The sequence below is a fragment of the Elaeis guineensis genome, chromosome 6 (assembly GCF_000442705.2).
Source record: "Elaeis guineensis isolate ETL-2024a chromosome 6, EG11, whole genome shotgun sequence".
Classification (NCBI taxonomy): Eukaryota; Viridiplantae; Streptophyta; class Magnoliopsida; order Arecales; family Arecaceae; genus Elaeis; species Elaeis guineensis.
In genome coordinates, this window is record NC_025998.2 from 2,202,608 (window position 1) to 2,228,244 (window position 25,637).

The window sequence follows — 25,637 nt, forward strand, 5'->3', positions numbered from 1 at the left end:
TGTTCATGAATTTTCCTCAAGTAATATAATTGTAGATAATATTTATGTGTTGCAAACTAATGATATCATATTGCTAGTAGGGCTCTTGATATTGTTTGCTATTTTACATCTTCTATACTTACTTTTGGATAAATAAATATACAAATATTGCAGGCAGCTTAAATTTTTAGTTTTATTATTATTTTTTGAGTTTTTAGTTATTCAAATTATTTTTAAACTTGCGATGACTTTTCAGATTTTTTTTATAAATTCAGAGTCTTTACCTCTATCAAAATTGTTCGGAATGCCATACCTGTGATCATGGTTGAGTACGGTACTACAACCAATCCATTGCCAAGATCATTGGATCATCTTGAAATGACGGACTCTGCTTGTATTTTTCTATATTCATGCTTACAACTATTACTAGAATAGAGTCAACGTTTTGGATTCAGATGCATCAAAGGTGCTATGATTGTCCGAGCCACCAAGTGAAGTGGGGATGGGACGATGATGGTCAATTTTGAAAAAAAAATATGATAGGGATATGCATTTAGAGTCCGCAAGTTAAAATAAAAAAGTATCATGCATATCAAAGTCTTCGTTCTTAGTCCGCTCCCAGTTCGTTCATTCCACCAGCCCGCTCGTGTGATTCTTGGGCAGGAATTCGAGTGAGTAGAGTTGAAGTGGATGGATGGGATGGCTATCATTTGTATGGTCTTTGAGAAAGAGTGAGCATATGACGGTTGTCGGAGTTCGGTCGAGAGTATAACCCACTAATGTACATATCTCTTTAACGCTTCCATCAATAAATGCATCGGAGGAAGTGACTCATTTCTCTCATTCTACCTCAAAAAAATATATCTAAAATAGTGGAAACAAGCAATAATGCAGTTGCATAAGGTTTTCATGAGTTTTATTAACTCAGAATAGTAATTGCAAGAGTTAGTATGCATTTAATTTCATATCAATCGTATTTCGGATAGAAAATTTAAATAGCACATTATGACTGATCTTTTTTAACGAGGTCTTTATAGCCTTCTAGCTTTTGCTACTCCAAATAATGCGTATAGTACATCCTAACGAAAGGGCCAACCATGGGAGGTCTTTATAGCCCTTTAGCTTTTGCTACTCCAAATAGTGCGTATGGTGCATCCTTACGAAAGAGCCAATCATTGATAAATTATCATTACCATCACAATATCGATTTTTAATAACTAAAGCATGAAACTGCTTCCCTGATCCAGTCCTTTTGTCATCAAAAGTGAAGTCACGGTCACCTTACGTCTGCATGCTCGTTCACGAGGTACCATTAAACGACCAAGTTAAAAGCCACATGTACAAAATTCTGAATAGATTTAATTTGTGTCAGAGACACGATTTATTCTAATATAATCTTGGAGGTGGTGTTATCATCATATTTCTCAAAAAACATCTATATGATAAGCGCTTTAGATTTTTTTTTTGAGATTTATTATTATATCTTATAAAAAATAAAAATAATTAAAAATATAGCAATATTTTTTTATTAATGACCGCATTCACATAAAGTTATTACAAAATTGATTTATCTTTATTATAAAGATATCATATATAATTTTATTTTTTTATTCTTAGCATAAATCTTTTTGTTGGATAGTTCACCATCATATATTAAATTACGAAACATATGACTTTGAAATAAGATAGGCGCTACAAACCCCACCTTTGTACTAAAAAAGTTCTCCATGCTATTGTTATGCCACATGTTACGGACGAATTGATATTTTCGTGCAACATGCATTTATAATACATGATGAATATTTATTGGGTATTTGATGTATACTTTTTGAATACTTGATATATATATATATATATATATATATATATATATATTTGTTTATACTACCACTCAAAAATTATTAAAAAACTTTTTGAAAAAAATAATCTTTTTTCTCACAAAATTCAATAATTAATGGATGTTTTATGCAAAATCCGCTACACTTTATTGAAATATCGAGCGAGGTTGATGTGGGCTAGCGCTCTCACGATGTCTGGTCCAAGCACGAACCCATATCTAATTTCAGCCGCAAGTGGAAGCGGAGCTCATCCAACCCAATGCACAATTTAGCCCAACGGAACAAAATCTCGGCCCAGCCCAATAAGGACACGATTTCTTAATTTTGAGCCACAGATTTCCGTTCCATGCATATCGTCCTTCGTCTCCTCGATGTTGTTGGTCCTTCCTGGATATCCAGGGTTCCGCTTTCCTTACCTTCGCTTTCTTCCTTGTATTTCTTGATCTACCGAATTTCTTGGATACCGCGTCCGATCCGAGAGCTTGGTGGTTGAATATATATCGTGTGCTCCATTCCCCTGGACGATATCCAGGTGAAGATGTATGGATTTGAAGCCCTAACGTTCAACATCCATGGAGGGTATCTGGAGGCGATCGTCCGGGGCCACAGGTCTGGCCTGCTCACTGCCGCCGACTACAACAATCTCTGCCAGTGCGAAACACTAGACGACATCAAAATGCACCTCTCCGCCACCGAATATGGGCCCTACCTCCAGAACGGTGAGCCAGAGCCCTCTCTCTGTCCTCCGATCCAAATTGGCTTCCATTTTTTCCGGCAAGATTTTTTTGCTTTTTCTTTTGCCTGCTTGTATTGCAATGGTACATTGAGGAAGGATTTCCTGAAAGCATGATGTAATGTCTATATTGTGAATATTACTGTTGAGGAAGAATAAGAAGGCTAATATTTCATTGAGGTCCACAAGATTGATGTTCTTATGTGGAAAATTGAGATCAGAATTCAAGATATTCTTCCAAGGAGAGAATTGCCTCGGAAATTTTCACCAACTTGACCCTTTTATCAGTGAATTTTTGGAGTATGGCCAGGAGAGTTTAATAGCTTCAAACATTTGAGAAACAAATTGCCGAATGGGTATTTGTAGGTGTTTCAATTTGGGTTCTTTTGCTTGCAATTTGTTCTGCAGGTCCACATGGAAGCACTGCGCACATCACATATCAACATGCCTGCATAGTGGCCATGCATTGTCATCTTGTTAGTTCAAAAAAGATTTTTAGCAATTATAGACATAAGACATTATTTCTCTGCTGCTTTAAAAGGCACAAGCTCTCATCTGAAAAAACATAATGATGGAACAGCATAGTGATTCAGTCAATTGCAGTAAAAATTAGTCTTCTTGATTATTCTAGTTCATAAATTGCCTTAATAACATTGTGCATCTTATTTTGGTACTGTAACTTGATTGTTTGAGACAAAGCCTTTTTGCTGCTTGCAGAGCCTTCTCCTTTACATACAACTACAATTGTCGAGAAATGCACTCTGAAACTGGTTGATGAATACAAACATATGTTATGCCAAGCCACTGAGCCGTTGTCAACTTTTTTGGAGTATATAACGTAGGTACTATATTCTGCAAATTTTTCTTGATATATATATATTTTTAAAATTCACAATGCTGGGAATTCCATGTTGCAAGAGACAATTTTTGGCTTGTAATGAAAATCACATTCATCTATTGTTGCTTACAGGTACGGTCACATGATTGATAATGTTGTCCTCATTGTCACTGGGACCTTGCATGAGAGAGATGTTCAGGAATTATTAGAAAAATGCCATCCTTTGGGTATGTTTGACAGGTACTTATTTGCAGTACTGCTGAGTGTTGCTTTCATTGGTTCAACCATCTATGATGGTACCTCAGCTCTTGCTTTTCTTCGACAGCATTGCAACCCTTGCTGTTGCACAAAACATGCATGAGCTATACAGATTAGTTCTTGTTGATACACCACTGGCTCCATACTTCTCAGAGTGCATCACATCTGAGGTACGAATTTGGTGACCAATCTAAGTTATGTTATGCATGAGATAATCAACATATTTCTTGCAAAAAAGAAAAAATTAACATGATAAGGAAGTTGCAAAAATTGCTGTTGGTTTCACTAATATGCCAACTTCAGTATTATAATTATATCTGTTTTGCAACTTCTTGTAGGACTTGGATGACATGAATATTGAAATTATGAGGAACACACTCTACAAAGCTTACCTCGAGGATTTTTACAAATTCTGTCAGGTAAATAATTATCAGTTCCCTATTTCATAGGATGTTTGTCTCAAGCTTTTATGCATGGTAATTTCATTTTGTTTTTCTGATAATGCAATGCTATAAAATAGAAACCAGGAGGAGCAACTGCTGAGATAATGTCTGATCTCCTTGCTTTTGAAGCTGATAGAAGAGCTGTCAATATCACCATAAACAGGTGGGTCTTGCAAAATGATACATCTATTTCAAGGAGTTTTGTACCTTTTTTTGGCATTCCATGTTATTAATGTATATTCTTTCCTTGTACATTGCCGACTTGGCAGTCAATAATTTTCTGCATGTGTTATTCTAAATGTTTTGCACATTGCTCTGAATCTTGTTTAATGGTATCTCATAATTTCATCATACTAGTATTTCTAATGTATTTTTCTTCTGTATAGTATTGGCACGGAGTTGACTAGAGATGATCGACGGAAGCTTTATTCCAATTTTGGCTTGTTGTGAGTTTCTACTGACCTTTTTTATCTCTGGGCTGGGTCTGGATGATGTTCATCCACTTTTGCTTAATAGATAACTACTCTGTGCTATGTAGGTATCCATATGGTCATGAAGAACTTGCTGCATGTGAGGATATTGATCAGGTAAGATTCTGTGACAGACTTCCAATGAGAATCTCTAGTGGCCATTTCAATTTTATGCATACTTCATCTTGAATAATCTGAAGAAATTGTTCTTCTTTTGCCTATTCAGTATTCTTGATGAGTTTGCTTATCTCTAAAATGCTGCTACTGGTAACTGTTTACCTTAAAAATTTTTCTATGCATCTTCCAGAACTGTATATTTTCTTTATACTCTGCATTGCATTACGAATTAGTCAAAGCTGAATAGTGGTGAGAATGCAGTTGGCATTCCCCCTCCATGTGTGCATCTTGTGCAGTATGTGCATCACCAAATTGAAACTGCAGCAGTTTCATATCGCTGTTGAAACCAACGAACAGGCATCAGGTTTCCATTTTTTATGCTGATGATTGGATGTTTATATGTATCTTCTGCAGTGTGTATGCCACTACCTTTTTCAAGCAAAAGAAATATGCCGTAGTCCAAGCGCTTCCCCTTCCGTGATAGGATCGTATGCTATTCCATGGGAGATGCTGATGTCCTGGCACTCATGATGTGAGAGGGCACATGTCCGGATCTGGCTTCCTTTGGCCCTTCTGCTATCTTGAGCAGCAGTCAGAGCGATGGAATTGGCCAACTTTAGCCTTTTTTTTTTTGTTATCCTTTTCTCTATTCAATTTTGCTGTCTGTTTTTGGCGTCATATTGTGTTTTTGCATGTCCGCAACCACTTTTGACAAAAGAGACCTTGGATTAGCATTCGATGATGGGGGACTTAAGAGTAGATCCAAGTAATATGCTATTAATTTTTGTGCTATTCAATTTCAAAGGACAAGATTGTCAACATATGACCACCATGTTTTAATCAACAGTAATGACCTTATCAATGCTATTTTCAATCTTTAAATTTTTCACTGTGCTTTCTTTGCCAGCATACAGTAATTTGGATTATTCCTTTTGTTCTGTAAGGTCTATAAAAGGGTGATACATATGCCATGGCCATGTCCTATCTTAAGTGTATGATTTTTGCAGGTTCGTGCTGTTATGGAGAAATATCCTCCATATCAATCAATTTTTGCTAAGTTGTCTTATGGTGAAAGCCAGATGCTGGACAAGGCATTCTATGAGGAGGACGTGAAAAGGCTCTGCCTGGCTTTTGAACAGCAGGTACTCTCTTCAGAGAATACAATGATAATTTTGTGTCTTTATATGTGGAATCTCCTAGAAATACATGGATTATTTGGGTTTGGATCCATCAAAATGAGTAAGCTCCAAACATGCGTCCAGACTTGATGAATAATTAGATTTGAGTTTTTTTGATGTTGAATTTATCATATGATTTTAATGTGCGAACTAGCCAAGGATTAATGGTTTCCAAAATTAGAAGGATTGTTATCGCAGTTAAAAGGACTCTTATCGCAATAGTATGTGGCAGATTGCAGTATAAAGGAGCACAACATGGAAAGTGAATGGTTGGTTTTGGAAAAACCTAATCAATTTTGAAACAGATTTAAATTTCTATTTATATTTAGTTTGATTGCAACACAATCAAAATCTAAATGTGGGTAGGGATTTTGGAACTAAAATAGCAGCAGGCAAGAACTATGAAAAGTATCCATGAGAAAAAGGTGTAAATCCAAGTGCAAAGAAAAGGAGTTAACATGTAGCTAGTTTTCTTTATATTCCTATATATATTTGTATATAATCTGAATTTGGTTTGATTAAGCTATCTTAATGTTTATTTGGATCCTTATGGGCTTATTTGGATGTCCAAGCTCAAAATCTCATTGGATTTATAGGTTTGAACTAGTGCAACTAGAAAAAAGAAGTCCGGGCTAAGCCTATATTCCCAATATTTAGGGGCCTTTGAAGTGGGCTGGCTTGAATCCCATAGGAAAAAAAAAATAACCTGCTGATGACATAGGCTTAGCCCGGCCTCTAATTCAATATTTTTTTATGGTTGTATTGGCCCAATCCATGAATCCTGTGAGATTTTGGGCCCAACCATCCAAATAGGCCCTACGTGATTACTATAACCTAGGGTTAACCACTAATATTTTTTATACCAACTTTTTAAGACTTCATGGTGATTTATGGTGCCTTATCTGCATTCCATGCTCTTCTACACAAATCTAGTTCTCTTACATTATTAAGGCCATTGTTGGTAGTGCATAACCATGCCATGGCTATGTATTCCTGTCATTTCCACTTTTTGTAGGATTTGCAAGTTTCTAAGATGTTTGGATTCTTATAAGGGTTGAAATGAAAACCGACCCCGGAACAAATATTGGAATGTTTTAGAGTCGGTTTGGTCATTTGGGCTAGTGCCCTTTTAGTTATCATATTGTTAAGTTATTTTTCGGGCTGCCACTGGTAGTTCCAAAGGGGTTTGAGAGTCTGCTTTCAGGATGTGTGCATACATTAATTTCAGTTTGTGGAGAAAGTATCTTATATTATCTTAGTAGATTATAATAAGAAGAATGGAGCTCACTACCCAGAATCGTCTCCTTAGGATAACATACCTACTTCACAATTTTCCCAGAATTTCAAACCTGCACCTGCTTTTTTAGCATTTCCTATCAAAGAGTATTTGTAAACATCTGCTTCCCTGCACCCACAACCTTGCCCAGTTTTAGCAACTAAAGAATAGAACAACAATCTTATAGATGCCACCAGGCTACTTGGCATCTGGGGAAACTATTGCTATTAACTTGGGTAGACCTGTTAGATCAGTTCCTTTTTGAAAGAAACCATTTTGAGGATTTATTCGCCATGTCCCCTGTCAGTACACTATTGATCTAATTTAATGGCTTGCATGTGATATATACAAACACTACTAAATTCTTGTGATTGCTGGGATGCTGCCTGTGCTATTATAGAAAAAATTCTCATGGTCAATATACGTTTCTAAAATTTAAGCCGTTCTTCTCGGCTACTCCAGCAGGGCCATGCACCTTTAACATTTTTTGATGGTGATGCAGTTCCATTATGGTGTGTTCTTTGCATACATGAGATTGAGGGAGCAGGAGATCAGGAACCTGATGTGGATATCTGAATGCGTTGCACAGAATCAGAAGTCCCGGGTCCATGACAGTGTGGTCTTCATTTTCTGAGTACTCCTCGTTCAGATCAAACTTTCAAGATAAATCAGGAGACACAGCCCTTCATCTTATATTTTGGCTGTAAAACAATACTCTTGGACTGTTGATTGTTGCAAAGAACTGATGATATATCATTTATCATGGCATGACCAACATAATATGTAAACCATTTTGTTTATGCAAAAAGTGCCATACTTGTAAACAGCTTTGTAATGGCTCAGGGATTATTTAATATGTGTGGGGTTTTGTTTAATCATCATGTTGTTAATAATAATCCAATATCAGGGTTCTCCGGGAGGGCAGACTTGCATATGGTTCTTTATTTGAAAATAATATTGATTCCTGCTTTTGTGTACCTTATGTTGTGATGCATTCAAGTCATTGATGGCTAAAAAGGCAGACTCAGGGAGGTGAACAAGGAAATGCCTCTTTGGAGAGGAAGGAGCTGATTTGTCCACTTTGTAATTACGTTTAACACCCTATTGGCATTGGGCTTCATCCTTTCGACAATGGAGTCAGGGATAACATGTTATGACAAGGAGACACATAAATTATAATGGCGGAAAAAGAACTCAGAAAAAAAAAACTCTTGAGATTCCGTTGGTTGGTGGCCAAAAAGACATCGGGTTGTTGAAAATAGACTCTTGATGAGCAACTACCATCATCCTGATGTAAGAATGGATGCACCAAGTCCAAATGATATTGCTTAGTTTTTCTGTCTGCTTTATCCTTAGAGTTACCCTAAATGCTCCAGAAGCTTGCTTAAAATTTATCATTTTCTTTATTGTCTTATTCCGTCCATAATGGCTTGTCTATAAACTGCCGAACTCTCCATCTCAACAGTGTCAAAACAAAATGTAGTTATCCACACATATCCTAGTTCCGGATCCCTTGGATGATAGAGCAGCTGTGACGTAAATATGATGATTTGGATGTTAACAGCTATGCAAGTTTAAATTGATATTGCATCATATTTAGCATTTATCGGTTGCCAGTTTTCTCCTATCTTTTAAGTAACAGGGTTTGCTTAACCCATACTTAATTGATTTTTCAAAAAAAAAATTATGTTTTGGCCTCCCCAATTTTGCTCGTCTTTAATAAAAAAATTTAGTTAGATCATTCAACTTATTTAAGCGACTCAGCATCATCCCCCCCGTCTATCTTTCCTGAACGGGTCAATAAAGATTGTAGCATACGGTCACCACTGGGCAATTTAAAAATTTTCGAGGATGACAATATCTTTAGCATCATTTAACTAAAATACCTAAGATATGGATTTTTTTAATGGATTTCTGTTTTTTTATTGATTTTTTTTTCTTTTCTGAAGTTCTGTAATATTAAGGGTATTTTTGTCATTTGAGAGAGTACTGTAATGGTATTGGATGGTGGATGGGCAGAGGGTCATGCTGGATTAGTTAAATAATTTGAAGGACCGGATTAAAATTTTTGGAAGGCAGGATGTGTAAGCGCAACTCCGACAAAGTCGAGAGTTCTAAAGATAAATTTTCCTTTCTGAAATTTGTTTTAAAAAAAAAAAAATGAAGAAGCCAAGTTAAAATTTTCTTTCCAATTCTTGGCAGACATGGCTCTGTCTAGTGGCATTTGCAGGACAACATCGGGAAATATTCAAAATCCAAACTACCCTGCTAAGGAAAAGTCTGACTTGCACTTTAATTCTACTTCACTCAAAGGTGAAGGGGCTTAGAAGAATTTTGTGGAGGGTCATCCTGTTCTCAGGTTGCATGGTTCGTGAGAAAGAATGATTGGTCCTTTTTTTTTTTTTTTTTTTCTTTTCATGACGTTGACAGATAGATCACGATTCACAAAGATCTCAAACCACTTCAAACTCTATTCATCTATCTGCATAAATCTTAAAACAATTATTAGATAATCCAACGATGGATTCATGTATATGTAAGATTGAATCCTTTTTTCATGCAAAAGGTACGGACCCTGTCCTTATCTACAAGGTCTCCTCCTATCCTCAAGGTGTCAGGAAAAAGAAGGAACTAAACAGAAAAGCCCAGTCTATTCGTCTTTCCAATGGTCCTGTCCTTTTGATTCGTGGGGCATTCTAGGCTGCCGACCACAGTAATAGAAAGACCGGAGAAAACCCAAATAGCCTTGCTCCTGGACCTGGTACATGCGGCTACAGCTTTATTTACCGTTGATACAAAGAAAAGAAAAGAAAAGGGTCAAAACTCTATTTAGTCTATTACTACTTGATGGTAATAAATTGAGATAAATCTGTTTAGCCAACCAATATAAATTGGCGTGCACGCCTTTTGGAATGGTGCACACCATGATATGGACCAAGCAGTACCTCACGTTCTGTTTGCTTACTTATCCAGCATTAATTGTCGTGCGAAACTGCGCCCATGGATGAGAAGAGCCACCCTGCAATCCAGTGTCCATTTAATAGAATTAAACAATAATAAAGACACGTGACTGCCGTGGCTAACCCACATTACGCTCCTTTTTTTACTCAAAAAAAAAATATAATTAAAGCATAAAACAAGATACTCTGATGTGCTAATGCTCTAGTGCTTGGAACTTTAGTGCGCCTGCTTTCCACCATATTATGACTTAACAATAGATGGCACGGCGTGCAAAGCAAGTATAAATGTTAGACCAACCAAAAAGTACCATCGGGTCCCTCCGAACTTGAAAGATTATCTGAAACAACCGAACGTGTTAATTGCAACTTGCTAAAAGCCAGGAACAATTGATGTTAAAGAGTGGAGAGAGAATCACCATGTACATCTCTGCATCAGATGGTTTTCATCTTATATGAGATATTCTTAATATTTTTTTTTTTTTTTTAATTTTTCATCTTAAGAGGAACAAATCCATGTGCTCTTTCACTGATACATAGCCGATGTTTAAGATATTGATTTTTGTTTTTGATAAATCAGATAAATTAAACCAAATAAATAGAAATATATTTATAAACATCAGTAAATAAAATATTTGATAATAGATCATATGGGATCAATATTATGGGATTCTACGGTAGTGTCATCGTTTGATCACCTAGCCTACCTATACAGCAACTAGTTATACATTCAACTTTGGGTCGTTTAGGATACCATAGCCACCCTTTGTTTCTGATGCCCCACCCCTAGTTTGGTGGGTGGGTATCTCATTTCTCGAATGGAGGGAACATCTACTAGGCCAGGCCGAAAGTGATTTTTCTTAATGCTTAATTAATTAGCCAACGGGCTTTCTAAGTATCCATGATACAACCATCCAAGAAAACGTGATCGTTATATAAATCACCAACCTTCTCTACCTACGTACCTTTCTTGGTTCACACACCTTTTAAATGGGGGCAGCAACTAGGTAGGTTTTCTTCTTTTGTTTTTTTTAGAGACAAACTAGCTTATCTTCACCTGCTTTCTCAAATAAAAGCATCATAGTTGGTTGGGCTTTGTTTCACGACTCTCGGAATTAAATTCCTAGTTTACTCTCATGGCTATACTTAGACCCCAATGAATTAATTTAAAAATGGATGTCTGATGGTTTCTCAGCTGTTATTCAAAGTTTCTCCAAAACAATGTGCTGCTTACTGGGGTCTCGGTGTTCAGACATGAGCCAAGCTTTTAATTGCATTTGAGCTTGACTTGTTTCTTGGTTGAGCCGAGTGGGAGTTGCTTGCAAGTAGCTTCGTTTAATTATTAGCACCTAAATTTCTCCTCCCGAGCTAAAGCACATTATCAAATTGTTTTTCTTTTCTTTCCTACTTTTTTTTTCTCTAAGAAATGGCAAGATGTAACTTGGTCTTCATCCACCATCTTGATGGAAATGGCAATAATATGCGAAGAGAAAGCTAAAGAGAATTGCTATAGATTACTTGTTCATTAATTGCTCTCAATTTACCAATCTTATATGCTAATCAAGGTTTGATGCAATAAACCGGGAAGGTGGGTGTTAGCTAACCATGTATCATATAGTCAATCACCCAATTCCTTATAGAACGAGTAAACTGAGCGGTGTTTGCATGAGTGACCTTACCATTTTTCTTATAATATTAGACTCCGTAGTTGGCACCACTAGGATCCGTTTATATTAGATGCGAGCTAGTTAGGATGGTTTAGCTAAATAAAAAATAATTAGATAGATCAAATTTATCATGGACCTAGGATGAAATAAATCTCTATTACCTCCTCTTTCTTCTTTTTTATGTTTAATGGCAATATGCACTAGGATGATTTCATTCTAGATTTATGATGGATCTGATCCACTTAATAATTTTTCTTAGCTAAATAGCATAAAGGGTTTGTTTGTGCATTTTATTATCATATAAAAGATAAGTTGCAACTAAATTTGAACTTTTCCAGCTAGGATATTGCTGAATTGAGCTCATAAAGAAAGGTTAGGTTTGAAAAAGCTTGAGTATGACAAGTTGACTTAGGACACATCTTTGTTTTTCAGGCACATGGCTTTCAACAACTTGACCCACAAGGCAGCATTTCCTTTTTTTTTTTTTTTCCTTCATATTTCTTGCCAATTTCCATGAAATGACCGTTGGTCAAGCTAAGCCTAGGATGGCACGAGGTTGTTGTGGTTACCTCGGACCCAACCCTCCATCGTCTAAAGTCGAGTTAGACTCAATGAATAAAAGTTCTCATTTAATTAGTCTGAACGAAATGGTAGAAAGTTTTCTTCCTACTTAGTTTGAACCCACCTTGAGTCGGTCAAATATTTATTCCCGCCTCACCTGATTTCCACGTACGAGGTAGACTTGAACAAATCATGCAACTTTTCCATGGTTTTCGCTCGAGGATTTCCTTTTCGAACGAACACATGGCATGGTCCCTCCTTCCAGACTTCGGATAACTCACGAAGCAACCTGATGATCCTCTAACTCTACCTTGATGCGGTCTAGCATGGGATGCGAGCCCTATGATGAGGACAACGAACAACCTTACGTACTCATGCATTCAAGCCTACGTGCCAGGGAAAGAAATTAAGCTCAAACGTGGATAAAATTTTTAGTTGGATCGGATGTATCATTGAGCTGGTAGGTCCGTTCAATCGTGAACCAACGCGTATATATATATATATATATATATATAATAATATTTTTCCTATTTCTTTTTTATCTATCTTTATGTATTTTTGTTTGTGATTGGATTGGTCTACAGCCGGTGGTTTGATATCCAACCAAATATTTTTCCACCAGTGGGCTCTTAGGCTCGAGTGTTTTGGACGCAGATGAGATCCTGGAGAACAGCATTGTATTGACGATCAAGTCAAATGGTTCACAGGCAAATTTAGCTTGGTTCTTTCGTTGTTTCGACCCTCTCCCCTAATTCTAGTATCAGGCCCGCAAAAGAAGTATCATGGCAAAAGGTCCAACACGTGTCCGCTAGGTTCGACAGATCTTGCGTGCTCTCCCCTTTCGGAAAGAAAGGAGCGAGAGGCTGAGGTGGACGGTTGGATAATTAGCTACGTACAGTGCGGTGCAGAAGCCTCGCATCTCATCTCTATCTTTTACGTGTCGAGAGCCAGCAGTCGCCACCTCACGCTTCCACCTCGTTATAAAGGAGAGGGGGAGGATGTACGAGGCTCTGCTACCTATCGGCCTACACCCTTCGCGTGCATGCTCTGGAAAATTCTGACTTTGGCACGGCTTTCCTGCGGCCATCCGGATACGGACAAACCACTTCTGAATCCGTACATATTGATGATCCAGTAGTTTTAAGTAATCTCATCTTCTAAATGGAGTTTCAACATTGCTTACCCCGCCCCGCCCCCCCCCCCCCCCCCCCCCCCCAAAAAAAAAAAAAATCTATATTATTGACGCTGAAATTTGACTTAATTAGGATATCTGGGAAGGCACTAGTCGATTAACTCAAGATGATGAAAGAAAGGACAGTATTTTTTTTTGAAAGAACAATGTATAAAAAAGCTTATCTTACTTATATAGATGAGAGAGCATATGTTCGTCGTGATCTGGAGATAAAACAAAAATTAAAAAATTATCATAATTTTTTTAATTTAAATTCAAAAAAATCTATTTTAATACCCTTCTTTATTTAGATTTCATTAAGAATTAAATTTTTGAATTCAAATCTCTTCTTATCATATCTCTATTCATAATAAATAAATTAATTTTATATTATATTAAATTTCAATCCAAAAAAAATCTCTGTGTGAGAAGAATGATCACTTTCTATATAAGCGAGAGTCCTTTTGAGACTAATGGTGTCCTCCTTGCTTAGTATTAGGGATGCAATGGGTAGGATTTGGGTCGGATAGTATACTACCCATCCCCAAACCCGAACTTAATACCCTATACCCAAACCCTACCCGATACCCAATCGGATAAGAAAAGAGATACCCATCCCCATACCCAACGGGTTCGGAGATACCCGTGGGTAACCATTTCCCATATCCAATCCATACCCGCCCCATACCCAACCCATACCCGTCCATTCTATACCAAAAAAAAAGTAAAATAATTTTATGCATATTATCAATCAAAAATAGAATTACCAATTATATATATATACATACATACATACATACATACGCACACACACCACCATACATACATACATATATGCATGCATACATATACATACATACATATATATAATTATATATATATATAGAGAGAGAGAGATCATATATATGTGTGTGTGTATATGTGTGTGTATATGTATATGTATATGTATATGTATATGTATATATATATTCGGATATGTATATATATATGTATATATATACATATTCGGATATGGGTTTGGGTATTACCTATACTCATAGGTTCGGATCGGATTCGGGTAGAAAATAGTACTACCCATACCCTATCCATACCCATACTATAGTTTTCGGGTTTTACCCAAACCCGAACCCAAATCCAGTCAAATCCTATTTTTCGGGTTTGACCGGGTTCGGATAGAGTGTATACCCATCGGGTCGGATTAATTTTGCCATCCCTACTTAGTATCATCATGCATTGATCTAGCAGTATTATTCAAATTTATTAATTTTTTATTTTTATTTAATTTATTTATCTTTAAATTTATTTTTTTATTCTATCTTTATATTTATTGGCTAAGAACTGATATGAATCCTAAAGCGCTAATTAAAGATTTATCCGAAGAAAAAAAAATACATCATAAAATTAGATGGTCAAACAAAAACTAAAGGAAGAAAAGAGAATTTTTTTTTGAGAAATAAAATATTCTCCCCTTTTTTTGTTTTTGCAAACAACAAACCATTAACTAAGTTGAGTCTATTCTCAAATGACTCTACTAAAATGCTCTTTATTTGATTATATATATACTCCTTCTATTAAAGAAAAGAATAAATAAAAGGCATATGTGAAGTAAAATATGATTTTATTGGTTCATCTATATAAAAATATCTCAATATATCATTTAAGAATGAAGCCATTCAATCCAGTTACCATGGGGTGTGGTCTCCAAATCTAGGTCTCTAAGCATCTATTAAAACATTTCAGAAAATCATAAATTAAATAAAATCCTAACTGACACACCCAATGCATTTTTATTATTAGATATATCCAAATCACCTCATTTAACAGGACCATTTATATACCTGTATAATTTTTGTATGTGGGGAGCCGTCTTGGCCCAGGAACAAGTGTGAGACCGATGGAGATTGGAGAGAGAAAAATCAAAGACCGTTTGGGAGTAGCCCACAGGAAAGTGGAGAGTCTGCCTTTGGCATGGCCCCTGGTTTTGCACCCAGACTGATGGTATCTCAGCCAAACCCCCCAGACCCCTTCACCTCTTATACTCCCAAGTCTCCGTCGCTCCCCAGCACGGATTCCCCCGGCTCCCATCCCCATCCCATCCATCCCCATCCCTCTCCACCAGGAGGAAACCCCAAAAGAAAGATCTTTTGGGAGTTTTCTACAAACCTTATGAGTAGAATTCTACATGTATAAAGCCATCAAATTCCATTCCTTCTTCTCTTCCCCTTCCCCCCTTATATAGCTATAGAACTCCGCCCCCCCTCTTCTTCTTTAAAATCCCATCTTTCTCCCCATTTCTCAACGATCAGGAATATAGCAGTTCTGGGTTCCTCCTGATTCCCGATACACGATTGGTTCTGAGGGCTTGGTGGGACGAGTGGAGCCGATCTTGATGAGGGTTGACGGCAGCTTGGCGGACCGGAAGGGGAAGAAGGAGGCGGCGGCGGTGGCGAAGGGCAAGTCGTCGAAGAAGGACAAGCGGCGGAATAAGAAGGCCAAGTCGGCGACGGTCGTCCAGAGGCTGTTCGATACCTGCAAGTCCGTCTTCGCCAATTGCGGACCCGACATCGTCCCGTCCCCGGAGGACATCGAGCGCCTTCGAGCCATTCTTGGTACGGCCTCTTCCTTTCTCGTAAAGAATTCTGATTTTAAAGTCCGAGATCTGTGTTCTATTGGGTTTCAGAGGATTTACTATGTGAGTTTGTTTACATTGGATGGTTCGTGGAATGCGATAGGATATGGATTGCTTTGCTTCCCTTTGCTTTTAATACCTAATATGTAGAGAACTTATGGAATCTTGCTTTCTTATTTCGACTACTGGTAAAGTTTGTTCTTTTTATTAGATGGCTAACGCTTGCTTTTGATTCGGCTCCTATTTGCAAGGCTATGTTTTCATGGATTCTTATCTTGTTTTGATCATTGAGTTTCTGAGAATTGCAACTGCTGTTGCATTTCATGATGATGATTTCAGATTGTAGGATAGTTGCCGGTGTTGCAAGTGAATGCGTTTCTTGTTTGTATTATCCGGTGAAGTTATAGATTAGGTGTGTTGATTTTTGGTTAGTACCAAAGGTAATCAAACAAAATCAAAAGGGGGGGCTCAAGGTGGTGGAGGCAATATCCAGCATAATTATCACTCGAAGATACTTGCTTGATTCTCTGTGAAAGATTTATGGATGAGGAAATATGCTTGCGAGTATTGTTTGATGATGAAGATGTCTGGACTGAACAATCTTCACTAATGCTGATCTTGTTATGGCATCAGTGATTTTTTGAGTTCTCAATGCATAAACTATGATAAAAGACAATGGTTCTTCTTCTTGTTATTGCTTGTAGGAAGTTGACATCCAAAGACAAATATTTATATGATGTGAACCAGTATCATGTATGGACTTCTATAGACAAACATGTATGCAAAGTTACGTGAAATCCATGCTTAATTGTATATATGGTCTTTTTATGCCCTCAGCTATCGATTTCAGTTGTTCATTTTTCATCAAGCAGAGTCCAATTTGATGATTTTTTTCGAGTTTTCACATCTCGAATGTTGGTTAGGTGACAGGATATCATGTGGACAACCACAGAATAGCTAAAACAATCAGATGAGTCTAGTATGTCTACTTGATTATATGCGGTTGAGTGAGTCGATGCATGAAGCACAAGACATTTCATATGTCGATACTGTAGCCAGGGATGAGTGTTATAAATAATTTATCAAGTGCTTAGTGTCCTTGTGTATGAAACATGAAAATTATAAATAACTAGCTGTGTTGGGCCATGTTATGTACATTTCCAACTTAGTTTGACAATTGTGCTCATTGGCTTTCTTATGCAGATACTATGAAACCAGAAGATGTTGGTTTAACTCCAAACCTGCCATATTTTCGCAATGTTTCTGAAGGAACTCCTCTGATAACATACTTATGCCTTCATGAGTCTCCCAAGTTTTCGGTACCGTACAGTTCTGCTGCATCTGTTTTTAAAAGTCACTTGATTATCCATATTTCTCTCAAACTGCTTATGGCATCCTGCAGATATGTATCTTTTGCTTGCCTAAGTACGCTGTCATCCCACTTCATAATCACCCAGGAATGACTGTATTTGGCAAGCTTCTTTTCGGCTCAATGCACGTCAAGTCGTATGATTGGGTTGATGACCCTCAGAATTCCAACGAGACAATAAAAAATGCAGATGGTAAGCGCTGTTGGGTTTGTTTGGCTTTTGCTATGTATGGGGGTGGTAAGATCTTATTCTTAGCCTTTGTCAACTTGTTTTTTGGGCCTAAACCCAGGTGCACGGTTGGCGAAGGTTAAAACTGATGATGTTTTCAAAGCGCCATGTGAGACATCCATACTGTATCCAGCTGCTGGAGGCAACATGCATCGTTTTACTGCGGTGACCTCTTGTGCGGTGTTGGATGTGCTTGGGCCACCTTACTCTAAAGCTGAAGGAAGGGATTGCACATATTATAAAGATCTCCCATATTCAAGTTCCTCCGGTATGGTTTTCATTTTGAACCCATTAGCATGTGTTTCAGTCAGTTATACTTACATTGGGACATCAATGACAGAACATATACACTGACATCATGAAATGATTATAAAAAAAATTGTTAGATGTATTTCTTTTAATAAAAATTGCATATATAATTACATGGGACATTGTGCCATTAATGTTGTGTCATGCATCATTGTATTTATTTGCTATCATGGTTATGATCATGTAATGTGCATTCCCAGCCTCACAGTGAACGTTGTTGAATGCTGTGATGGATCAGGGAAATCAGGATTTCTTTCACTCACATGTCGATGATGCTATGAAGTCTTTAGTGTCCCGCGCAGCATTACCTGTAAAATTGCACTAGTTGGATGCTCAATTCCACCTCTTATTTCCCATTAAAAGTCCTGAAGTTATGTAAAGTAAGCACCAATAGTTTTTCTCTCTCGGATCATGCAGGATGTGATTATCATGTTGGTCTAATGGTCAGCAGACCACAAGAGGGCCGAGATACGTCTGATCCTAGTATTTCTTAGTGATTGTGTGTGAAAGATAATTAGATGAAGGCAAAACCTATATTTCTGTTGTTGGATTTCATTCTCTTCCTTTCTTAGGGCATCTTAATCCATGGCTTGCAAACTTACTAGAAGCATTTTCAGCAAAATTTTCACACACACACACACACACACACATATTTGAGTTATAACAAAAGGATAGAATCAATTGGACGGTGGAAGTCAAATTACTTATGTCATTCTATTTCAGGCGACGCTGTTTTGGTGCCTGGTGAGCCAGAGGGGTATGCGTGGCTGAAAGAGATGGAGGGACAGCCTGATGACTGCGTTGCAGTGCCTCGTGAATACAGGGGCCCAAAAATTGTGGACCACTGAATGACAATTTGTGGCGATGACGCTGCAGTTTTTGCAGCAAAGCACAGCGATTCTGCAGTTTGGTTGGGTGTATATACACAACAGAAGAATGACAAGGGAAATGGGTTAGGAGAGGGAGAGGGAGAGGGAGAGGTTCTGGATGGGATTGTGCACCTCCAAAAATTCTGTTTTATAGCTTAAATCGTTGGTGCAAAAGTTCGTGGCAATGCCCTGAAAGCATGTTTTTAATGTTCTGTTAAATTTAAACTTGCACAACTTGCACGATTGGAGTTTCTAGTTTTTATTTATGACTTTGTTGGCAACTGATCAAAGAAAAAAAATATATATATAATTTTGATGGATTAGAGACCAAATTAGTATCCGAGATCAGTACCCCAACCCGCCCCCCACCAACGTGCCTCCGTTTTTTCTCTATTCTGAAATTTTTGCTATACTCCTACCCGTGTGCGGTGTGCCTGAATTATGTTCGACCAGAGCAGTTGGATGTTGCATCAAGATAAGATTGGACTGGTACTCATTACTAGATCATTTGAACATTCAAAAGAGAGCTCCCTGCGGATCCCAATCCTTAAAGCCATTTTTGCTTTTTGAGTGCCGCTATCTGAAATTTAAAAAAGAACCGGTTATGTTAGATGTAGTGGCGAATTATGCACTGCTGCTACGTTTTTACCTTTCGTGATAAGATTCGGACTGGACGAAGATGACGGGAAATGAAGGTTTGTTTACCACGGTCGCCTCCTACCAGTTCGTGAATTTCTGGGGAGACGGCCGTTACGGTACCTTCTGCTACACGAGGAGCCGGTTAATATTGAATGCGCTTGCGTGGCTTCTCTGAACGCTATGTATCTATATACTTGATGATCAACTGCACCTTTAACAACCCAGAAGAAAGCTTTTTTTTTTTTTTTTTTTTGGTACGTGAGGGCAAGAGCCCGAGGAAGAAGAGAACTAAAGACGCAAGAATGCTACTGTCACGTCCCCGATCCAAAATTTTGAATCGAGGATCATGACAACCGTCGCATACCCATAGAAAATTCTTTCCATAAGCATGCAAAGCATCTTATCATACTATTCTAAAACAACAGCGAAATAATTAGTCAACAATTTAAATTCAAAACATAACGATCTAAATTTTTTCTTTAATATCTTAATAAATTCAACAATGATTCATAGGCCTTATACCAAATTCAATAAGACTTTCAACCGAAAATAAAAGTATAGAGATTCTACTTCTGATCACTCTTCCATTCATATCTTGTATCATCTTAATTCCTCAACATCTGTAAAAACAGTAAAATAGGAGGTAATGAGCTAGACAACCTAGTAAGCAATGATCACTTTTCAACAGATTTCATCAGGCATTTAAGTAAATAATTATTTATAGAAAATAAGCATATATAGTTCATCAATTCGAAATCAATTTCAATTATGCAACATAATTCATGCCAATTTCATTTTTTTTTCGAAAATTCAAGTTTCTTTCTAGATTTCAATTTCTTTCGTTCTTAAATTTTTTTCGTCAACCATGAGCTATGACCACATTTTCCCTGTGGCAGGGTCATAACACCGCATATCTTCTTGCGGTGAGTTGTGAATCATTTGGCAGCAAAGTCCTTCAGAACCGCTGGTCTCTCGGCGGTTTGTCGCTGGTCTCTCTGGCGACATGAACTCTCAGGACAAATCAATTGCCAACGTATATGCCTCCATTGGCAGGATCCTTTACATAGTCAGGTTGTCAATTTATAATATTTCTTATATCATAATTTTTCATAAATTATATTTCATATTCTAATTTCGATAATAAACATATAATCATGTAGTATCGAAATCAATCAATATAATGCATCATGAAATATCATTTCAAATAAGATATTTTCATAACAAAATACCATTCATCCAACTCATGCATCGTTTCACAAATCATGTCAGAAAAATACATTATAATTTATCGATAAATCTAAAAAAAGTGAAACATTACTTACCTCGAACACATTCCAATAAACCCACATAATTCTATAAATTTTTCTTCCAAAAATTCTGTTCGTAGATCATATTGCGATATCCTATGGTCAAATATCCACAATCCTATACAGAATCAATTTCAATAATTAGAAAGAATACGAATACCATATTTCAACGGTTTAGACTGGGTCCGATCATCTAATTTCATCTAATCAAAATCTAATTAGGACCTAAACGATCCAAGATTTGACTATCAGATCAAATCGGATTCAAGTGATAGGACCGAGGTTTCTTCATCGATTTCATAAAATCAAGTAGAGAGAGACAATTAGAGGAGAGAGAAATCAATGAGGTATAATTCGAATTGATCAGATGACACAATCCAACATTATGATTGGGCCAATATCTCGATTGGTGAAATCAATATGATCAAATCAAGTCATGGCTAGATCGAAATCATGGATGATCAAATCTAAAGATTCATGGTCTGATCAAGGTGGGTGCCAGTACGTTGTCTGACAGTCATGGATCAGGGTTCTTCATTAGAATTAGATCAGGACTATTAAAATAAATTTTTCATTCACTAACCTTTTTAGATAGAGAATCAATCAAGAGAGAGAGTATTTTAGAGAGAAAATTTAGAGAGAGAAAATTTAGAGAGAGAAAACTCATCTTGAATTCTTCAGACAATATGATTCAACAAATCCGATCAGATCAAATCATATCATGCTAAAATTATCATGTGGATAATTCAATAAAATCATGAGAAATAAAATCTAAAAATACCTGATCTGATCAAAGTGGATATCGGTGTACCGTCCGACGATCACAGATCAAAAATCCATCACGAGGATCATTTAAATTCATCATCTTTCTTCTCAAAATTCTAGAAATCTTAGGAGAGAGAATAATCTAAAGAGAGATTTAGAGAGATAAAGTAGAGAGAGAAATTCAATTTTAGAGAGAGAAAATACTAGTTCAAGTTGAAGAGAGAGAGGGAAGAGAGAGAAACTCTTTTCTCATATTTTATTATTTATATCATTATTATTATTAATTTATTTTATTTTTTCTTTCTTTTTTTCTTTCTTCTTTCTTTCTCTTTTTTTTTTCTTCACGAAAGAGAGAAGAGAAAATCTATTTATTATTATTAATTATTATTATTATATTTTTTTCTTCTCTTTTTCTTTTTTTTTCTTTTTCTTTTCTTTTTCTTTTCTTTTCCTTTTTTTCTTTTCTTTTCCTTCTTCTTCTTCTTTTCTTCTTCTTTTCCGTGGGTTTCTTTTGGGCCGAAATAGGGGACCGTGAGGTCCCCTCGTTGGTGTTTCGACCGGCGGCGCAGTCGGCGTGGGCAGCCGTCGGCAGGAGGGGAGCGACCCAACGATGAGAAAGGGCCAAAATCGGTGGTCGGCGGTGACCACCGGCGCCGGAAAAATGGCACAAAGAAAGATTCTTCACAAAAAATCCGGCGACTCCGGTCCCGGCGAGCGTGCACATCGGCAGGAAGGAAAGGGAAAAGAGAGGAAGGGGAGGAGGCTTACCTCTGACGCCGGGAAGCTTTTCCGACGAGCAATTGGACGGCACAGGGACGGTCTTCCGCGGGAATTTTCCGACGATTGCCGCCAACTGTGCTAGAATTCTCGGTGGAAGGAAGAGAGGAGGGATCTCCTCCTTAAATAGGCGGAGGGAGTTCGTTTCCGACTCCGATTGGGAGCCGGCGAGAGGAGGAAGAAGACTCCCGAGGAGTCTTCTCCCCTGTTTTCTTCTTCTTTTTTTTTTTTCGGCTTTGGCTGATCTGGGCTGGGATTCTTACTCGGGCCGGGCCGGCTATCACATTCTTCCCCTCTAAAAAAATTTCGTCCTCGAAATTTTTCTTGCTTGATCTTCATAGTTTCTTACTTGAATCTCATCCTCAAATATTTCAAAATTCTAATTCTTAATACAAATTCATTCTTAAATCATTTCATAAGAAAAAGTCAATACATTAATATCGATCTGAAACGGAACCATTCATTTTCTTATTTATCAAAATCAACATCTCAAGATTTTTCAATGTTTCAAGATTTCGAAATTATGATCTCATTTCCTGTAAAAATTAATGTTCAATATCTCATGACTCAAATTAAAATCAAATCTATCTCTTATGAATAGAAAAAGGTCAATGTCTCTATTCTTGCATAAGAACTTCATTCATCACCATTCATTTATTTATTTATTTATTTAAAATATTAACCACTCTTAATTTCAACCCATCATAAGATAGGAAAACATACTTCTATGAATCATATGATGACATTCCAATCAATCAAAATTCAAAAATATTTTTCTTATTCGTACTTTCAAAGGTTGAAGATTTATCATTTCAATCTCATTCTCAAACTTTTGATATTTTATTCTCGATACAACTTCATCATTAAGTCATTTCATAAAGATCAATATCATCATTGTTGATTGAATCAATATACTATTTCTAGTTATCAAATTTTCTTACTCAAACCCTCAAACTCTTAAATATTCTAATTCTTGAAGTAAATTTTTATCATTAAGTCATTCCATAATAAAAATCAATAACTCAAAAATTGATCTAAATCAAAACTATATTTTTCTTATAATCAAAATCAATGTCTCTATTCTAAGTAAGTATATCAATTTTCTTTATTTAAATATTAACAACTCTTAATTAATCGATTCATTATCAAATTAAATTATAAATAACTCCAATTCATCTTTTGTAGAACAATCGTCAATATCAATAGATAACCTCAATCTTTTTCATTTAGTCAGAGAAATAATAATAACCAAAAGAGTTCAAAATTCAAATTTTATTATACTCTGGAGATAAATATTTAGTATAATACTCTAAGATCAAAATCATTATTGATAAAAATCTCAAATTCTTTCTAATAAATAGAGAATTATAAAATTTAATTCTAGGATAGAGAAAATTTATCTCTAAATATTCTAAATCTAAAATCAAAAATCAAAAGTCCACTCATCCTAGAATTAGGATGCTAATTATTTTTGTAGCATAGTAGGTGGAAGCACTACTTTAAAAAATCACATTAAGATATCTAAAATAATTCAAAATTTTTAAAATATTATTCTTTCTAATATCAATAAATTTTTGTATCAACTATATCATCTATCATAATTCTTTAACTCAAAGAGTCATCATTCCTGACTTACTCAAAGTAATCTAGATTACCATGCTTCCACTGCGCACTCTGATCTACCAATCAAAATTTTTAGGTTCACCAAAAAAAAAGTTTGATCAAATTATTTCTTTATCTTATCAATAGAAAAGATCTAAAATTTTAAATTTCAATTGAAGTCAAAGATTAACTTTCGATTCTTATTCATACTTTTACAGGGGTACAAAATCTTGATTAACCCTTGAGTCCAATATCATATTTAAACCATCATATAGATTTTCTATAATCAATATGAATCAAATCTTAATTCTCATATCAATTCGATTTGATAATTTTCAAACCAAAAATCCTTATAAGTCAAATTAATGAAGAAAAAAATTCTTCGATGCTCCACCAAATTTGGACATAATCAAAATATATAAGAATTTCAAATCATTATTTTTTTTCTAAAATTTCTATCATCAGGATCTGCAATATCTATCAAATATCCTTTCATAACAATCATACAAGCTTCAAAAAAAATTAAATCTCCATTTAATAGTAGATTCAATTAGGGATCTCGTTAACAAAAACAAAGGAAACCATATCAATTTCTAAATCCAAAATTTCTTAATTATAAATTTACATGGATCCCATAATCTAAAATAAATATAAATCATATTTTTTATCTTAATCTAAAGATATCAATCTTTCATTAACAACCTCAATAATAATATTAAAAAATTTTTTGATAACTTAGATATGAAATCTTTAAATTAAAATTTCATACACATCATGTAGTCTCCAAGAGACATAATAAGATCCATTATTTAGATCTAAGGATAATGATTAAAGATTCCAGTACGATGAATATCCTACAATCTCAAAATCAATTTCATCAATAAGAAATAGGTTTCTTCGCAATATTCTCAAATATGCATTCATCCTAATATGCCACTTTATATATGATCCACATACCAAATTCAATTTTGATAAATATTCTAATCAAACATCATAAGAGACTTTCTTAGTCCATCCTGGAATAATATTTTATCGTCAAATCTTTATCTTGCCAATAATAGTCAACTTCTCAACTAGAAGTAATATCATAGTATTATTCTCACATCGAATTTGAACTTACGATTCACTTGAATAACCAATGATCAAATTAATAACCATAATACACAATAAAATTTTATGTCAATCCTTTTGTGATTACTTTCGATCAAGATCTAACTAATCATATCATGATCTATAGATTATCTATCATATTTCAAACTCCATATGTCATAATCTCTTACGATCCTTTTATACATAATCTCAATGTTTAATCAAAATTTTTAAATATTTCTTCCACTACAATCATCAAAGATCTACACTATAATGTCTTTGGTGTCTATCCACTTACCCCCATTTTATATCTGATTCTATGTTTCATAATTCATCCACTTATACTCTGATACTATTTTAATTGTCACGCCTTCGATCCCAGATTTTGAATCGAGGATCATGGCAACTGCCGTAGACTAATAGAAAACTCTTACCATAAGCATGCAAGGCATCTTATCATACTATCCTAAAATAACAGCGGAATAATTAGTCAACAATTTAAATTCAAAACATAACGATCTAAATTTCTTCTTTAATATCTTAATAAATTCAACAATGATTCATAGC

At 35.9% G+C, this 25,637-nt stretch overlaps 2 protein-coding genes across 4 annotated transcripts; both read left to right on the forward strand.

Annotated features, from left to right (window-relative positions):
- The first annotated feature begins 2,167 nt into the window (after positions 1 to 2,167).
- Positions 2,168 to 8,049, forward strand: LOC105047706 (V-type proton ATPase subunit d1). Of its 3 annotated transcripts, none has more exons than XR_003801199.2 (10): positions 2,168 to 2,536; positions 3,268 to 3,388; positions 3,521 to 3,628; positions 3,714 to 3,816; positions 3,985 to 4,065; positions 4,167 to 4,252; positions 4,476 to 4,535; positions 4,628 to 4,676; positions 5,091 to 5,522; positions 5,684 to 5,818. XR_003801199.2 is itself a non-coding variant. In XM_010926754.3 (10 exons), the coding sequence occupies exons 1-10, from the start codon at positions 2,356 to 2,358 to the stop codon at positions 7,762 to 7,764; spliced, it is 1,056 nt and encodes a 351-aa protein (XP_010925056.1). In that variant the 5' UTR covers positions 2,168 to 2,355; the 3' UTR covers positions 7,765 to 8,049. The 3 variants fall into 3 exon arrangements, 2 of the variants coding, with proteins under 2 accessions (XP_010925056.1, XP_073114966.1); XM_010926754.3 differs by lacking the exon at positions 5,091 to 5,522 and adding an exon at positions 7,633 to 8,049; XM_073258865.1 differs by having other exon boundaries at positions 5,091 to 5,816.
- Positions 8,050 to 15,617: 7,568 nt separating this feature from the next.
- LOC105047705 (plant cysteine oxidase 2) lies at positions 15,618 to 19,157 on the forward strand. Its single transcript, XM_010926753.4, has 5 exons — positions 15,618 to 16,095; positions 17,319 to 17,434; positions 17,518 to 17,677; positions 17,775 to 17,981; positions 18,746 to 19,157. The coding sequence occupies exons 1-5, from the start codon at positions 15,876 to 15,878 to the stop codon at positions 18,868 to 18,870; spliced, it is 828 nt and encodes a 275-aa protein (XP_010925055.2). The 5' UTR covers positions 15,618 to 15,875; the 3' UTR covers positions 18,871 to 19,157.
- The last annotated feature ends 6,480 nt before the right edge of the window (positions 19,158 to 25,637 follow it).

Excerpts from the sequence above, each read along its gene's own strand:
- LOC105047706 (XM_010926754.3), top strand. The coding sequence starts at position 2,356 with ATGTATGGATTTGAAGCCCTAACGTTCAACATCCATGGAGGGTATCTG. Across the intron at positions 3,629-3,713 it reads CCTTTGGGTATGTTTGACAG|CATTGCAACCCTTGCTGTTG; the intron begins GTACTTATTTGC and ends TTTCTTCGACAG. Across the intron at positions 4,677-5,683 it reads CATGTGAGGATATTGATCAG|GTTCGTGCTGTTATGGAGAA; the intron begins GTAAGATTCTGT and ends TGATTTTTGCAG.
- LOC105047705 (XM_010926753.4), top strand. The coding sequence starts at position 15,876 with ATGAGGGTTGACGGCAGCTTGGCGGACCGGAAGGGGAAGAAGGAGGCG. Across the intron at positions 17,435-17,517 it reads ATGAGTCTCCCAAGTTTTCG|ATATGTATCTTTTGCTTGCC; the intron begins GTACCGTACAGT and ends GGCATCCTGCAG. Across the intron at positions 17,678-17,774 it reads GACAATAAAAAATGCAGATG|GTGCACGGTTGGCGAAGGTT; the intron begins GTAAGCGCTGTT and ends GCCTAAACCCAG.